Source organism: Myxine glutinosa, chromosome 4, assembly GCF_964187855.1.
Source record: "Myxine glutinosa chromosome 4, kmMyxGlut1.1, whole genome shotgun sequence".
NCBI classification, from domain to species: Eukaryota; Metazoa; Chordata; class Myxini; order Myxiniformes; family Myxinidae; genus Myxine; species Myxine glutinosa.
The window spans coordinates 182,261,427-182,277,647 of record NC_136264.1 but is presented as its reverse complement, the minus strand read 5'-3'; the positions used below and the strand labels follow the sequence as shown (position 1 = coordinate 182,277,647).

The 16,221-nt window shown below is 53.9% G+C and overlaps 1 protein-coding gene and 1 long non-coding RNA gene across 4 annotated transcripts in view; one reads left to right on the top strand and one right to left on the bottom strand.

The window, feature by feature from the left end:
* Positions 1-16,221, top strand: part of FGD5 (FYVE, RhoGEF and PH domain containing 5) — a 204,236-nt gene that overhangs the window by 50,110 nt on the left and 137,905 nt on the right. For all 3 annotated transcript variants that reach the window (XM_078776775.1, XM_078776774.1, XM_078776773.1), the window contains exon 10: positions 13,195-13,282. In XM_078776775.1, coding sequence (XP_078632901.1) covers positions 13,195-13,282 — 88 coding nt within the window. The remainder of the gene's footprint in view (positions 1-13,194; positions 13,283-16,221) is intronic.
* LOC144891855 (uncharacterized) overlaps positions 1-16,221 on the bottom strand; it is a 43,934-nt gene that overhangs the window by 25,890 nt on the left and 1,823 nt on the right. The gene's annotated exons all lie outside the window — the stretch shown is intronic.

Below are 16,221 nucleotides of genomic sequence, written 5' to 3'. Positions count from 1 at the left end.
ATCGCTTGAGGCTCTATCTCCCGATCCTCCAATGTCCAAATCCAGCCCGGAGCCAACACACTCCCCCAACTGGTCATTCAATTTCGGAGCCTCCATTACCAAATTGTAGTGCATGGTGAGGGTCCCCTCGGTCACTTCAACCACCTCCTCGGACGGACTCGCCTTCTCCCCCAAACTCCTTTGGGCCCGGTCAAACTCCACCTCCATGGGACTGTTCCAGGTACCCAGCCGCTATGTCACATCTTGTACATCATCATTACCAATCATTTCTGGCCCCATCAGGCCTTCTTCAATAAATACCCGGTCCGGCTCCATTACTCGGACCCCCAATAATGTTATCCCCTCTTGCTCTGTACCATCGCCCTGGTGCTGCAAGGATTCAAATTCATCCCCCTGTTGATGTGTTGTGGCATCCACCCGGCCCCGATAAACCTCCAGGCCAGCATGTAACAAACATTCCCCATTCCCTTCAATTGCCATTCCCGGCTCCTGAGCCCCATGTGAATCATTCCTTCGTCCTCCTTTCAATTCCTCAATTTTGTTTTCCATTCGCTCACTCCGAGCATCCATTTTGTTTTCCAGTCACTCATTCTGAGCATCCAGTCTAGCCAACCATCGTTCCTCACGCTCCTTCTGAGCATCCATTTTGTTTTCCAACCCATTTTTCATTTCCCTCAATTCCCTAAAGAATCGATCCCAAATCTGGTCGGGTATCGGGGCCGCTCCAATTGTTCCCGGCTCCCCGGTAGGGGAGGGGGATAGGTTGGTGCTCGGGACGGGGGAGGTTCCAAGACCAACCTCCAATTCCCCTACCTCCGGCTCACCTTCTGAACTCACAGACGCCTCGCTACGCACCTCCATTTCACCGACATTCGCTTTGAGGAAGGTCGTTTCCCGCGCGCATATGTATTTTCACCTCAGAAACAAAATTTAAATTTTCCCAAGACGCGATATCGTGCTTCGTAGGCCCAATTGACTGTGCAAATTTCTTCGCCTCAACTATGAAAATTTTGCATCCGAATGCCGGGTGCGATGTACGCCTGACCGTGTCGATCATAGCCGTGGACAAAAAAAATTTGTCCTACGGGCCCAGATCCTCACTCTTGCCACCAGTTTGTCACAGGGTTAAAATCCCACTCCTGACTACCAGTTTGTCATGTGGCCGCCTCTGATGAAAATCAGGCGGTCACGGAAGCCGATCGCGAAGGCCTTAGCTCTCGAGGCAAAAACTCAATAGCGGACTCGAAGATAGAAAGCTATACAAAATTGCACGGGATGGAGGGGCGGCACCAGACCCCTGCAGTCTTATCTGTTCAAGGGGCGTCTCCAATGCTGCTGCAAATTAAATAAACCACATGGAAAACTGCGTTCAGGTATATACAGAAAATAATACCAGGATTTATTTACAACGATAGCGGGACAGGAAAATACGCGCCGCTAATAAATGTCCTAATCGGGACGTCCCCACACACAGATTTCGGATACGAGACAAGGGAAAATGAATTAAGGAAAATAAAACGTTCGTTATGTATTTGTGAAATGTGGGGTGCGGCCTTATCTGTCAGTAGTGGTGCGTTCGTCGACCAACGCGGCTCCGTTCGGCCACGCTCGTGCGCCACCAGGCCTCGAGCGACCCGCTCGCCCCGGCCTCGTCTGTTCAGTGGCATGCCTCGCTCCAAGCTCTAAAAGCACCGCAAAGGGCCGAGCACTGCTCCAAGCTCAGAGAGGTAAATCGAAGAGACCAAGAGAGAAAATGTCGTCCAGCGCAGAGGCAAAAAGAAGGGCGAATGACGATCTCCAACTCGAAAGGGGTCCAGCGCGAAGAGAGACCAAGCGAGAGCAAATGTCGTCCAGCCTGTCCTTTTATAACTTTGCCTGTGACGTCAGCCTTGGCGCGCCACCAACCAGTCCCTCGCAGCTTCCCGCCGTCCACTGAACCTTCTAGCGCCTTCCCTCCAATGAACAACCCGCTTCTCAATTGCGCCTTCGCGCCTCCCGCGCTGATTGGCTGGAGGTTCGCGCCTTCTGCGCCAACCAATCACACGTTCCCTGTGGCGTGGGTACAGCTCGTCTCATGCGATGCTGCTAGGCCAGCTGGTGGTGCGGCCGGCGGCGGCCATCCGGCGGTGCCCCGATATGGCTTCCTGCCCGTCTTCTTCCAAGGGCATTGTAAGGGAAGGGAACTAATTAATGTGTGCATGAAGGACCTCTCTAAGTGTTTATATGTGTGCGTTGCCATAAGGGACAAAGGAATGATTACCAGGTCTGACACACAGGGGTTTATCTTAGTCCCTACAATTATTTAACACATGAACATCCTTGTATACATGTTCACAGGTATACACTTCCCCCACAAACCGCCTAAAACACAGAACCTATTACAGGGAAATTCCCTATCGCGACAGTCGAAGCATGTTACCGAAACAGATCTACCTGGCTCTAGATATTCCTTTACCCCCCGACATAACAATATGATGTAGTGAGGTACATTACCTGATGATTGGAGGTACATATGATGTGGTGAGGTACATTACTTGATGATTGGAGGTGCACATGATGTGGTGAGGTACATTACTTGATGATTGGAGGTACACATGATGTGGTGAGGTACATTACCTGATGATTGGAGGTACACATGATGTGGTGAGGTACATTACCTGATGATTGGATGTATACCTGATGTGGTGAGGTACATTACCTGATGATTGGAGGTACACATGATGTGGTGAGGTACATTACTTGATGATTGGAGGTATACCTGATGTGGTGAGGTACATTACTTGATGATTGGAGGTACATATGATGTGGTGAGGTACATTACCTGATGATTGGAGGTACATATGATGTGGTGAGGTACATTACTTGAAGATTGGAGGTGCACATGATGTGGTGAGGTACATTACCTGATGATTGGAGGTACACATGATGTGGTGAGGTACATTACATAATGATTGGAGGTGCACATGATGTGGTGAGGTACATTACCTGATGATTGGAGGTACACATGATGTGGCGAGGTGCATTACCTGATGATTGGAGGTACACATGATGTTGTAAAAAAAAAAAAAAAACACCTTTAGAGGCCATTTTTCCCCGCAAAGCGGGGGTTGGCCTTTTTCGGGAACCGTGGTTGTTGTTGTTTTTCGGTCCCCTTTTTGAAGCAATGTTTTACGGCCGGATGCCCTTCCTGACGCCAACCCTTTTTGCCGCCTTTAACGACAAACAGGGAATTACCAGTGAACTGGTACTCAATTAGCCGACCTCGGAAGGATGACAGGCTGAGTCAACCCCCCTGGCGTTAATTCAGCGATCGACCGGGATTCGAACCCAGGATCCTTGGATCCTAAGCCGGCACCCTAGCCGCTAGCCCAACACCAGGGATAAAAATGGTAAAATAAAAATGATGTTGTGAAGTACATTAATTGATAATTGGAGGTACACCTGATGGATTTCACTTTGAGTGATCGTATTCAATTTGCACTTATTGAAGAAGCTTTTTAACCAATTTTAACAAAAACACCTTTGGGCTGGCAGGATGGCCTCGAGTAGACTTAGAGGTACGCACACTTGCTTCTTTGCTGTCCAGTGTGGGTTTGAATCCCGTCCCAGCTACAAAATGTCAATCCAGTGTTTTAGAGGCAGGACATTCTTCAATGTGTGTGTCGTCCCTCGGATGGATGTTCAATTGGACGTCCCGTCTGCCATTAGTTGGTGGACCCTGAAGATCCCACGGTGTCCTTTGCGAAGACCGACATCTCACGGGCACCTTGACCACATTCCATATTCCGATATATAGCAGGATATCTCAACAAGTTATGGACTAATTTGGACGAAACTTGGTGGACCGGTTCTGTGTGACGAAGACTTTGACAATTAGACTTCGGTGAAGATCCAAATCCGAATCCGGGTCCGAGAATTTTTTAAATTCCAAGTGATTCTTCACCATTGGGAGATAGGGCCAAACGATACATAGCAGGATATTTGAAAAAGTTGTGGACAGATTTGGACAAAATTTGGTGGAGAGCTTGTGTGTGTGTGTGTGTGAAGGATGACATGATTCGATTTTGGTGGAGATCTGAATCCGGGTCCAGATAAGAGAATTTTAAAAAGTGATTATTTTTTTGGAGTGATAAGATCGAAAACGATATATAACATGATATTTAAAAATGGTGAGGACAAGTTATGACTAAACTTAGTGGACAAGTTGTTTCGGTGACAAGAACAAGCCGATTAGATTTTGGTTCAGGTCCGAATCCAGATCCGGCCTATCAGTGGGATACAAAACGTAAACCGTTCTGCCTGGCGGGTTTGATGAGCTCTTCTTGTGCGGGTGATGTGGGCAGCTCGCAGGAAGGAGTCGGCCGTCCCTGGCGTTCCAATCTCAGCTTGCAAATCTGCAAAATCTGCAAATCTTGCAAAAATCAAATCTCTGAATCTGAGATGGCCTAATATCCAGATCTTTTCATAATATGATAGTCTACTAGTGTGCCAAATTTGGTGCTTTCCTCACAAAATGCACAATAGTTATGCTATATTTAGCTTAGCTGCCAGACTGTAAGGTCCATTGGATTGTTCGGGTTGCTGTGACAATTGAGTCAGTTATGTTTGCAATGTCGCAATCAACCAAATGCCAATTACAGAATGAAATGTGACACGTCACAAGGGTACAATTTAATGTATTTTATGCATTGTGTGTGTGTTTGTGTGTGTGTACTTGTTTGTGTGTGTGTGTGTGTGTGTGTGTGTGCTTGTTTGTGTGTGTGTGTACTTGTTTGTTTGTTTGTGTGTGTGTGTGTGTGTGTGTGTGTGTGTGTGTGTCTTTGTTTGTGTTTCTGGGTGTTTATGCGTGTGTTTGTGTGTGTGTGTGTGTGTGTGTGTGTGTGTGTATTTGTTTGTGTTTCTGGGTGTTTATGCGTGTTTGTGGGTGTTTATGTGTGTGTGCTTGTTTGTGTGTGTGTTTGTGTGTGTGCTTGTTTGTGAGTGCTTGTTTGTGTGTGTGTGCTTGTTTGTGTGTGTGTTTGTGTGTGTGTGTGCTTGTTTGTGTGTGTTTATTTGTGTGTTTTTATGTGTGTGTGTGTGTGTGTGTGTGTTTGTGTGTGTTTATTTGTGTGTGTGTTTATTTGTGTGTGTGTGTGTGTTTGTGTGTGTGTTTATTTGTGTGTGTGTGTTTATTTGTGTGTTTGTGTGTGTGTGTTTATTTGGGTGTTTGTTTATTTGTGTGTGTGTTTATTTGTGTGTGTGTGTGTGTGTGTTTATTTGTGGGTGTTTATGTGTGTGTGTGCTTGTTTGTTTGTGTGTGTGTTTGTGTGTGTGTGTATTTGTTTGTGTTTCTGGGTGTTTATGTGTATGTGTGTTTGTGTGTGTGTTTATTTTAGTGTGTGTGTGTGTGTGCTTGTTTGTGTGTGTTTGTTTGTGTGTGTTTGTGGGTGTTTATGTGTGTGTGTGTGCTTGTTTGTGTGTGTGTTTGTGTGTGTGTATTTTTTTGTGTTTCTGGGTGTTTTTGTGTGTTTGTGTGTGTTTATGTGTGCGTGCGCTTGTTTGTGTGTGTGTTTATTTGTGTGTGTGTTTATTTGTGTGTGTGTTTTGTTTGTGTGTGTGTGTTTGTGTGTGTGTGTGCTTGTTTGTGTGTGTGTGTGTTTGTGTGTGTGTGTATTTGTTTGTGTTTCTGGGTGTTTATGTGTATGTGTGTTTGTGTGTGTGTTTATTTTAGTGTGTGTGTGTGTGTGCTTGTTTGTGTGTGTTTGTTTGTGTGTGTTTGTGGGTGTTTATATGTGTGTGTGTGCTTGTTTGTGTGTGTGTTTGTGTGTGTGTATTTTTTTGTGTTTCTGGGTGTTTTTGTGTGTTTGTGTGTGTTTATGTGTGCGTGCGCTTGTTTGTGTGTGTGTTTATTTGTGTGTGTTTATTTGTGTGTGTGTTTTGTTTGTGTGTGTGTGCTTGTTTGTGTGTGTGTTTGTGTGTGTGTACTTGTTTGTGTGTGTGTTTGTGTGTGTGTGTATTTGTTTGTGTTTCTGGGTGTTTATGTGTATGTGTGTTTGTGTGTGTGTTTATTTTAGTGTGTGTGTGTGTGTGTGTGTGTGTGTGCTTGTTTGTGTGTGTTTGTGGGTGTTTATGTGTGTGTGTGTGTGTGTTTGTGTGTGTGTATTTTTTTGTGTTTCTGGGTGTTTTTGTGTGTTTGTGTGTGTTTATGTGTGCGTGCGCTTGTTTGTGTGTGTGTTTATTTGTGTGTGTGTTTATTTGTGTGTGTGTTTTGTTTGTGTGTGTGTGTTTGTGTGTGTGTGTGCTTGTTTGTGTGTGTGTTTGTGTGTGTGTACTTGTTTGTGTGTGTGTGTGTGTGTATTTGTTTGTGTTTCTGGGTGTTTATGCGTGTGTGTGTGCTTGTTTGTGTGTGTGCTTGTTTGTGCGTGCTTGTTTGTGTGTGTGTGTGGTTGTTTGTGTGTGTGTTTGTGTGTGTGCTTGTTTGTGTGTGTTTATTTGTGTGTTTTTGTGTGTGTGTGTGTTTATTTGTGTGTGTGTTTGTGTGTGTGTTTATTTGTGTGTGTGTTTATTTGTGTGTGTGTGTGTGTGTTTGTGTGTGTTTATTTGTGTGTGTGTTTATTTGTGTGTGTGTTTATTTGGTGTGTTTGTGTGTGTGTGTTTATTTGGGTGTTTGTTTATTTGTGTGTGTGCTTGTTTGTTTGTGTGTGTGTTTGTGTGTGTGTGTATTTGTTTGTGTTTCTGTGTGTTTATGTGTGTGTGTGTTTGTGTGTGTGTTTATTTTAGTGTGTGTGTGTGTGTGCTTGTTTGTGTGTGTATGTGTGTGCTTGTTTGTGTGTGTTTGTTTGTGTGTGTTTGTGGGTGTTTATGTGTGTGTGTGTGCTTGTTTGTGTGTGTGTTTGTGTGTGTGTATTTTTTTGTGTTTCTGGGTGTTTTTGTGTGTTTGTGTGTGTTTATGTGTGCGTGCGCTTGTTTGTGTGTGTGTTTGTGTGTGTGTTTATTTGTGTGTGTGTTTTGTTTGTGTGTGTGTGTTTGTATATGAGCATTTGTGTTTGTGTCTGTGTTTGTGTATTTGTGTGTGTGTTTGGGTGTGTGTCCTTACTCAGATCTACTGTAATGCAAATTCTAAATTTTCACATCCAACTAATGTTGTAGCGGTTCCCGCTGAATGTACACAATCGCCTTGCACCTGCCAGGACGCGGCCAGGGCGCGATCGCCATGCCGGCTCGTCCGGACGGGCCCAGACGCACCTCTCCTGGGCATGCCCGGACTCGCTGTTCCCGGGCACGCCCGAACCTCCCGGGCATGCCCGCTCTCGCCTTTCCAGGGCTCGCCCAGAGCGCCCGGGCACGCCCAGCCTCGACTTGCCAGGCCACGTCCAGGACGCCCGGGCATGTCCAGACTCGCCTTTCCAGGGCTCGCCCAGAGCATCCGGGCATGCCCGCTCTCGCCTTTCCAGGGCTCACCCAAAGTGCTCGGGCACGCCCAGCCTCGACTTGCCAGGCTGCGTCCAGGACGCCCGGGCATGTCCAGACTCGCCTTTCCAGGACTCGCCCTTGACACCCGGGCATGCCCGGTCTCGGTTTTCTCGGGCAAACGCCCCGGCATAAATGTGTATATATATTGCTGCCCGATAAACGGGCTTGTGAGAATACCTGAGCTGTTTTGTTTCAATAAAGCAACTCGGACGAATTCCGTCTTTGGTCGCGTCAATTCTTTTGACTCGCGTTGGAGCGCAGCTCCTTCACTGGTGACCTACCGACATGGACACGGCAGTGACTCTTAAACTGCCTACCTTCTGGGAGGCTCACGCGGCTGTTTGGTTCGCCCAGGCGGACTCCCAGTTCGCCCTGCGAGGCATCACCGCGGACGACACCCGCTTCCACCACGTCGTGGCAGCGCTCGGTTCCGCCACCGCGGCCCGCGCCCCGCGCCCTGAGCCTCCTCGAGCACCCGCCAGCTGCTGACAACTATAACGCGCTGAAGACGCTCCTCCTCGAAGCTTTCGCCCTCTCACCGGCGGCACGCGCACGGTGCCTGCTCGACCTGCCCGAGCTCGGCGACACGCGCCCGTCCGAGCGCATGGACTATATGCTCTCGTTGCTCGGTGAGCACTCTCCGGATTTTCTGTTCCGCGAGCTGTTCCTTCGCCAGCTGCCTCACCCGGTACGCCTCGCCCTGGCTGGCACGTCGATCACCGATCCCCGCGCCCTCGCCAGGGAAGCCGATAAGATCTCCTCGGTGGGCCAACACATCGGCGCGGCTACCTGGAGCCTGCCACCGTCCGAGGCGACGCCCACGACGCCCGAGCGCCCGCGGTTGGAGGCCGAACTGCTGGTGCAACTGGCGGCCGCCACGCCGCGCCGACCGCTTCCGACACGACGGCCGGGGCCTCCACCTGACCAGGCGTGGTGTTATTACCACGCCAGGTTCGGACACAAGGCTCGGACGTGCCGACTCCCGTGCACTTTCGGCAAGTCGGGAAACGGCCGGGCCGGCGTTCATTCCCAGCCATGAGTACCGGCCACTCGGGCAACTTGCTTTTTATTCGGGACAAAGCGTCCGGGCGGCGTTTCCTTTGTGACACCGGCGCCCAACTGAGCGTCATACCCGCCTCCGAGCAGGACAGGCGGGACGCCGTTTGCGGCCCCTCTTTGGTCGCTGCTAATGGCTCGGCCATACGCACTTTCGGCCCGCGCGACGTCACCCTCTGCTTCGGCAGCCAGCGCTTTCAGTGGACCTTTGTGACCGCCTGCGTCCCCATGGCTTTGCTGGGCGCCGACTTCCTCTGCGCGCACGGGCTGCTGGTCGACGTCAAACGACGTCGCCTTGTCAACGCCGAGACCTTCAGCTCCCTGGCGTGCACGATGAGCAGCTCCGCGCCGACCGAACTGGCGTGCGCCCTCCCGACGGCGAACGAGTTCGCTCGCCTGCTCGCGGAATTCCCGGCCCTCACGCGGCCGACGTTTTCGGCCGTCACAGTGCGGCATGGGATCGAGCACCACATACCCACTACGGGCCCGCCGGTCTACGCCAGGGCCCGCCGCCTCCCCCCGGCCAAGCTCGCCGTGGCAAAGGCCGAGTTCGACGCGTTGGAGCACCTCGGCATTGTGCGGCGCTCCAATAGCGCGTGGGCCTCACCACTGCACATCGTGCCAAAGCCGGGGGGCGGATGGCGCCCGTGTGGCGACTACCGCCGCCTCAACGACGCTACCACCCCTGACAGGTACCCGATCCCGCACATCCAGGACTTTTCCGCCCGTTTGGCGGGACGGGTCATATTTTCCAAAATTGACCTGATACGGGGATACCACCAGGTACCTGTCCGGGCGGCCGACGTCCCGAAGACGGCCGTCATCACGCCGTTCGGCCTGTTCGAATTTTTGAGGATGCCGTTTGGCCTCAAGAACGCGGCCCAGGCGTTCCAGCGCTTAATGGACGGCATGCTGCGCGACCTGCCATTTCTTTTCGTCTATCTGGACGACATCCTCGTCGCCAGCACGTCCCGCGCCGAGCACCTCCTCCACCTCCGAACACTGTTCGGTCGCCTCAGCGAGCACGGCTTAATTGTCAACCCGGCCAAATGCCACTTCGGCACGACGACCGTTGACTTTTTGGGCCACCGCATCACCAAGACCGGGGTCGTGCCGCTGCCGACCAAGGTCGAGGCCATCACCACGTTCCCGCGTCCCCGTTCCATCAAGGCCCTACAAGAGTTCCTCGGCATGGTGAATTTTTATCACTGATTCGTGCCCCGCGCTGCTCAGCTCATGCGGCCCCTTTACGAGGCCCTCCGGGGCAAGCCGGCCAAGCATGACATCGTTTGGTCCGCGGCCATGGATGCGGCCTTCGCGAGCGCAAAACGGGCCCTCGCCGACGCAACGCTGCTGGCTCACCCGGTGCTCAACGCGCCCATCGCCCTCACTACGGACGCCTCCAACTACGCGGTGGGCGCCGTCCATGAACAATGGGTGGACGGGGTTTGGCAGCCACTCGCTTTTTTCAGCCGGCAACTCCGGCCGAACGAGTTAAAATACAGCACGTTCGACCGCGAGCTGCTCGGTCTATTCCTGGCCGTTCGCCATTTCCGACACCTCCTGGAGGGCCGCCCGTTCACGGCTTTCGTCGACCACAAGCCGTTGGCCTACGCAATGGCCAAAGTCACGGAGCCGTGGTCGGCCCGCCAGCAGCGCCACCTCTCCGCCGTGTCGGAATTCACCACGGACATCCGGCACGTCGCCGGCAAAGACAACGCCGTGGCCGACTGTCTTTCTCGGGCCAGCGCGAACGCGGTCCACCTCGGCGTGGACTTCGCGCTCATGGGGGCCGACCAGACCACCGACACCTCGGTGCAGGCCCTCCGGGCGGCGGACACGGGCCTCCGCCTGGCCGACATCCCCTTCGCGGGCACCGTCCTGCTCTGCGACGTCTCCCAGGGCCAGCCTCGCCCCATCGTGCCCGTTTCCTGGCAGCGCCGCATCTTCGCCTCCATCCACGGCCTTTCTCACCCGGGCCGGAAAGCTTCTCAGAAGCTGGTGTCGGCGCGTTTCGTCTGGCACGGCCTTCGACGGAACGTCCGCGACTGGGCCAACGCCTGCACGGCCTGCCAGCGGGCCAAGGTCCACCGCCACACCCAGGCCCCGCTAGCCCCTTTCACCGTGCCTGCACGGCGTTTCGACCACGTCCACGTGGACCTGGTGGGTCCCCTGCCCCATCGCGGGGGTTCACCCACCTGCTCACCATGGTGGACAGGACCACCAGGTGGCCGGAGGCCGTGCCCCTCACCTCCACCACTACCGCCGACGTGGCGCAGGTGTTCATCGCCACCTGGGTCGCGCGCTTCGGCGCACCGGCGGACATCTCGTCCGACCGCGGCCCACAGTTCACGTCCGAACTTTGGGGCGCGGTCGCCCGCTCGTTGGGGGTCACGCTGCACCGCACCATGGCCTACCACCCCCAAGCCAATGGGTTGTGCGAGCGGTTTCACTGCTCCATGAAGGCCGCACTCATGGCCGGCCTTCAGGACGACGGTTGGACCGACCGGCTGCCGTGGGTCCTTTTGGGCCTCCGCACGGCCCCCAAGGAGGACCTCCGGGCGTCCGCCGCCGAGCTCGTCTACGGCCAGCCGCTCCGCGTCCCGGGCGAGTTCGTGCCCGATGCTACCAGTCCCTGGTCCTCCACACACCAGCGCTCGGACCTCCAGGAGGCCGCCCGACGATTTGCCCCCGTGCCAACGTCCCGCCACGGTGGCCCCCAGTCCTATGTCCCCCCGGCGCTTCGCACAGCGGAGTACGTCTTTGTGCGTCATGACGCGCACCGGGGGCCACTCCGGCCGCCGTACGACGGGCCCTTCCGGGTCCTGCGACAGGGCGACAAGTCCTTCGTCGTCGACGTCGGCGGCCGGTCGGACCGGATCTCTGTGGACCGCCTCAAACCGGCGCACGTGGACGTCGACCGACCACCACGGTTGGCCCTTCCTCCGTGGCGAGGCCGCCCCCCGTCCACAGTTCCCCCCGCTCGACCACCCACCACCACGTCAGACCCCTCCCCACGACCCTCCAGGGGTCGCTTCGGCCGGGTCATCCGGACCCCCCTTAAATTGACCCTGCCGGTGCAGGTCGATTCTGGAGGGGCGTGTGTAGCGGTTCCCGCTGAATGTACACAATCGCCTTGCACCTGCCAGGACGCGGCCAGGGCGCGATCGCCATGCCGGGCTCGTCCGGACGGGCCCAGACGCACCTCTCCTGGGCATGCCCGGACTCGCTGTTCCCGGGCACGCCCGAACCTCCCGGGCACGCCCGGTCTCGTCTTTCCCGGGCATGCCCGCTCTCGCCTTTCCAGGGCTCGCCCAGAGCGCCCGGGCACGCCCAGCCTCGACTTGCCAGGCCGCGTCCAGGACGCCCGGGCATGTCCAGACTCGCCTTTCCAGGGGCTCGCCCAGAGCGTCCGGGCATGCCCGCTCTCGCCTTTCCAGGGCTCGCCCAGAGCGCTCGGGCACGCCCAGCCTCGACTTGCCAGGCCGCGTCCAGGACGCCCGGGCATGTCCAGGACTCGCCTTTCCAGGACTCGCCCTTGACACCCGGGCATGCCCGGTCTCGGTTTTCCCGGCAAACGCCCCGGCATAATGTGTATATATATTGCTGCCCGATAAACGGGCTTGTCAGAATACCTGAGCTGTTTTGTTTCAATAAAGCAACTCGGACGAATTCCGTCTTTGGTCGCGTCAATTCTTTCGACTCGCGTTGGAGCGCAGCTCCTTTCAATGTAGTATATACTGTACCTGACACTGCAGTTAATAGCTTTTTTGTTTTACGCAAGATTAACATAAAGATCGGATCAAATTGTCGAATTTAACCGCAACAAGTGAAGAATTCACAAATTCGGTGACGCATTTGCGGCAAAAGCAAATATTCCTAGTTAAGTGCGCAGCATTTCAATCACTCAGAAGTGCAACCAGATCGCAGACTCGATCAACATGCCCAGGCCCACATTTTACCGAGATATTATCATTTTTAAATATGCAGATGACACCGTGATTATTGGGTTTCTAAAGATATCCAATCGGATGTATAGAAACACTACCGAAAATCCAGACCTCAGTTTCCCTCCCTCTCTCGAGTCGTGATCAACAATGTTGATACTGAGACTGCTCACTCCAATAATCACTGATGATTAATCTATCATGATCACACCACTGGAAGTCGCAGGTAATTCTAAAGGACAACAGCACCTTTACTCTCTTAGGCAACTGAAATCATTTCAGGTTGATAAATGTTGGTCATCTGGGTCCTCGGGGACTTTTGGGTCATCAGGGGCTTTTTGGGTCCTTGTGGACTTTTGGGTGATCTGGGTGTTTGGGTCATCAAGGACTTTTGGGTCATCTGGGTGTTTTGGGTCCTCAAGAGTCTTTTGCGTCCCTCGGGGGACTTTGAGTCATCAAGGACTTTTGGGTCCTTGGCGAATCATGTCATGATTCCCCAAGGTTGGGGAATGATTCCCATGACTTGGGGAATCACTTAGGCAATCATGTCACATGTTGCTGGCCAACATTTCAGGTTGTTGGTTACCCCCCTCAAACTATGGATTCTATTCGTCCCTTATTTACCAACCGTCATTGCTTTCAACGATTGAACTTGAACGATTGCTCTCAGATCTACTGTAATCCTATACATCCCATCGAGGTTCTGCATTCTTTAACGCTCACGCTACTTTTACTGCAGGTGAGCCCTGCCTGTGGAAATTTACCGCTCAAACATTTCCTTCTGAAGCCCGTCCAGAGAATTCCTCAATACAAGTGGCTCCTGACAGGTGAGAATCGCCATCCGGCCATTTTAGATGATATTGCCTGAGCTACCCCTTCCATGCCATTTTATGCTATTAAGTGAAATTGAACATGTCAATAATTTGTCTTTGTAAGAGATTAAATACACTTTGCATTTTCTCATTTGTAATGGCTTCCAAACCACAGCACTTTCAAATACATTTAAAGTATTGAATTAAAATCTTACACCAAGTTATTATGGGAACTAGTGGGGTCACCCGTCGGAATCCCACGGGCATGGACGTGTGTGACATTTGGACATCTTGATTTAGATGCTGCACATTAAATTTTACAAAATGGTTACTGGCAATTCATCAGATCCAGAAATGGTGTAATGAACAAAATTTATTTATTTCACATAATATGTGACCCCTCACTCCTCTCCACCTGACACTCTCCTCTCTCCACCTCACGCCTCTCCAATCCCACTCCTCCTCACACCCTCCTCCAATACCTCCCCTCCAATCCCTCACACTCCTCTCCATTTCCTCACACTCCCCTCCAATCGCTGCTCACTCTCCTCCAATCGCTCCTCACTCTCCCTCTCCAATCGCTCCTCACTCTCCGCTCCAATCGGCCCTCACTCTCCAACCCCTAGCTCCTCGCTCTCCCAACCCCTAGCTCCTCGCTCTCCAACCCCTCGCTCCTCGCTCTCCAACCCCTCACTCTCCAACCTCTAGCTCCTCGCTCTCCAACCCCTCGCTCCTCGCTCTCCAACCCCTCACTCCTTGCTCTCCACCCCTCACTCCCTCGCTCTCCAACCCCTCGCTCCTCGCTCTCCAACCCCTAGCTCCTCACTCTCCACCCCCTAGCTCCTCGCTCTCCAACCCCTAGCTCCTCACTCTCCAACCCCTCGTGCCTCGCTCTCCAACCCCTCGCTCCTGCTCTCCAACCCCTAGCTCCTCACTCTCCAACCACTAGCTCCTCGCTCTCCAACCCCTAGCTCCTCGCTCTCCAACCCCTCAATCCTCGCTCTCCAACCCCGATCTCCCCGCTCTCCAACCCCTAGCTCCTCGCTCTCCAACCCCTCGCTCCCCACCCCCTAGCTTCTCGCTCTCCAACCCCTAGCTCCTCCGCTCTCCAACCCCTAGCTCCTCGCTCTCCAACCCCTAGCTCCTCGCTCTCCAACCCCTAGCTCCTCGCTCTCCAACCCCTAGCTCCTCGCTCTCCAACCACTCGCTCCCCACCCCCTAGCTTTCTCGCTCTCCACCCCCTAGCTCCTCGCTCTCCAACCCCTAGCTCTCGCTCTCCAACCCCTAGCTCCTCACTCTCCAACCCCTCGCTCCTCGCTCCTCGCTCTCCAACCCCTCGCTCCTCGCTCTCCAACCCCTCGATCCTTTGCTCTCCAACGCCTCAACCCCTCGCTCTCCAACCCCTCGCTCCTCGCTCTCCAACCCCTCGCTCCTCGCTCTCCAAACCCCTAGCTCCTCGCTCTCCAACCACTCGCTCCCCACCCCCTAGCTTCTCGCTCTCCACCCACTAGCCTCCTCGCTCTCCACCCCTAGCTCCTCGCTCTCCAACCCCTCGCTCCTCGCTCTCCACCCCTCGCTCCCCAACTCCTCAACCCTCGCTCTACAACTCCTCGCTCTCCAACCCCTCGCTCCTCGCTCTCCACCCCTCGCCCCTCACTCTCTAACCCTCGCTCTCCAACCCCTCGCCCCTCACTCTCCAACCCTCGCTCCTCACTCTCCAACCCCTCGCTCCTCACTCTCCAACCCTCGCTCTTCACTCTCCAACTCCTCGCCTCCTCGCTCCTCTCCCGTCTCATTCATTTTGGAATGGAAGTTTCCATTTCCACCCAACGCATGAATTGTCACGATCCTCAAGAGGAAGTGTCTCATAATCATCAATGGCAAGTAAATTACATTGTGAAAATTAAAGATTTCAAATAAACCTATTTAAAGTGTATGCGCACATAAAATAAATAAAAAAGGAAGAAATATCTCTCGGTAATTTCCTGAAACATATTTTAGTTTTTACTTCCGGATAATAATGTTGAATCAAATAAGAACGAAGAAATATATGTCGTTTTGTGACGAATGTCATCAAAAGTAAAAGTAATATATCCTAACGGAAAATAAAAAGCAAATTTTTTATATATGTCGGCATTTTCTCCGACTGTTATTTTAGGCGGTGTATTTTCGTGTATCATCGTGGCGCGATTTTTTTAAAATATAGGCCTATCTCTGCATTTTCCCGTGTGTGTGTGTGTGTGTGTGTGTGGGGGGGGGGGGGGGGGAGGGGGGTGTGTGTGTGTGTGTGTGTGTGTGGGGGGGGGGGGGTGAGGGGGTGTGTGTGGGGGGGGGGGGAGGGTGTGTGTGTGTGGGGGGGGGGGGAGGGTGTGTGTGTGTGGGGGGGGGGGAGGGGGTGTGTGTGTGGGGGGGGGAGGGGGTGTGTGTGTGGGGGGGGAGGGGGTGGGTGTGTGTGTGTGGGGGGGGGGGAGGGGGTGGGGTGTGTGTGTGTGGGGGGGGGGGGAGGGTGTGTGTGTGTGGGGGGGGGAGGGTGTGTGTGTGTGGGGGGGGGGGAGGGGGTGTGTGTGGGGGGGGGGGGGGAGGTGTGTGGGTGTGTGTGGGGGGGGAGGGGGTGTGTGGGTGTGTGTGTGGGTCGGGTGGGGGTGTGGGGGGGGGAGGGTGCGCGTGTGTGTGTGGGGGGGTCGGGTGGGGGAGGGTGCGCGTGTGTGTGTGTGGGGGGGAGGGGTGGGGGAGGGTGCGCACAGGAGGGTGCGCACATGTGTGTGTGCGTTTGTGTGTGTGTGAGTGGGGGGGGGGGAGGGGTGGGGGAGGGTGCGCACATGTGTGTGTGCGTTTGTGTGTGTGTGTGTGGGGGGGGGGGTGGAGGGGAGGTGTGGGAGGGGGGGTGTGGGGGGAGGGGTGTGGGGGTGGAGGCAGGGGGTGTGTGTGGGGGGGGGGGGAGGAGGGTGTGTGCG